A 634-nucleotide genomic window follows, 5' to 3' on the forward strand; every position below is an offset into this window, starting at 1 on the left:
AGAGCCATTTCCTGAATTACTTCCCTCCTTTTCTCAACTGTTACCTTGAAAGTATTTTCTTCTGAAAAGAGACGGAATTAATCATGTTAATCACAATGTTAAACATGCCTTGCTCCATTTCCAGATATGCTCTTGGGTAATTGCCTCAGCTCGTCAAATACAGAAAATAAGAAAACTTTACTTTAGAAAAATAATGAGGATGGAAATAGGATGGTTTGACTGCAATTCAGTGGGAGAGCTGAATACAAGATTTTCTGAGTAAGTGGCTGGTAGGACATTTTATGTATGTATGTATGATTTTTTTTATAATAAACTCTTATTTATAAACCAGTGGCCTGGTGCATGAAATTCATGCACAGGGGGTAGGGGGTCCCTCAGCCTGGCCTGCACCCTCTCCAATCTGGGACCCCTCTCGCAATCTGTGACCGCTGGCTCCTAACCACTCACCTGCCTGCCTGCCTGATTGTCCCTAACCGCTTTGCCTGCCGGCCTGCTCACCCCTAAATGCCTCCCTTGCCGGCCTGATTGCCCCCAACTGCCCCCCCTCGCCGGCCTGATTGCTCCAACTGCCCCTCCCCACAGCCTGATTGCTCCCAACTGTCCCCCCCTGTTATCTTGCTTGCCCCAACTTTCT

General features: G+C 47.3%; 1 protein-coding gene across 2 annotated transcripts in view; it reads left to right on the plus strand.

The window, feature by feature from the left end:
- ABCB11 (ATP binding cassette subfamily B member 11) overlaps nt 1-634 on the plus strand; it is an 83,047-nt gene that overhangs the window by 23,664 nt on the left and 58,749 nt on the right. For both annotated transcript variants that reach the window (XM_023745221.1, XM_023745216.1), the window contains one exon: nt 125-258. In XM_023745221.1, coding sequence (XP_023600989.1) covers nt 125-258 — 134 coding nt within the window. The remainder of the gene's footprint in view (nt 1-124; nt 259-634) is intronic.

This window comes from Myotis lucifugus, unplaced genomic scaffold (genome assembly GCF_000147115.1).
Source record: "Myotis lucifugus unplaced genomic scaffold, Myoluc2.0 scaffold_5, whole genome shotgun sequence".
Lineage (NCBI taxonomy): Eukaryota > Metazoa > Chordata > Mammalia > Chiroptera > Vespertilionidae > Myotis > Myotis lucifugus.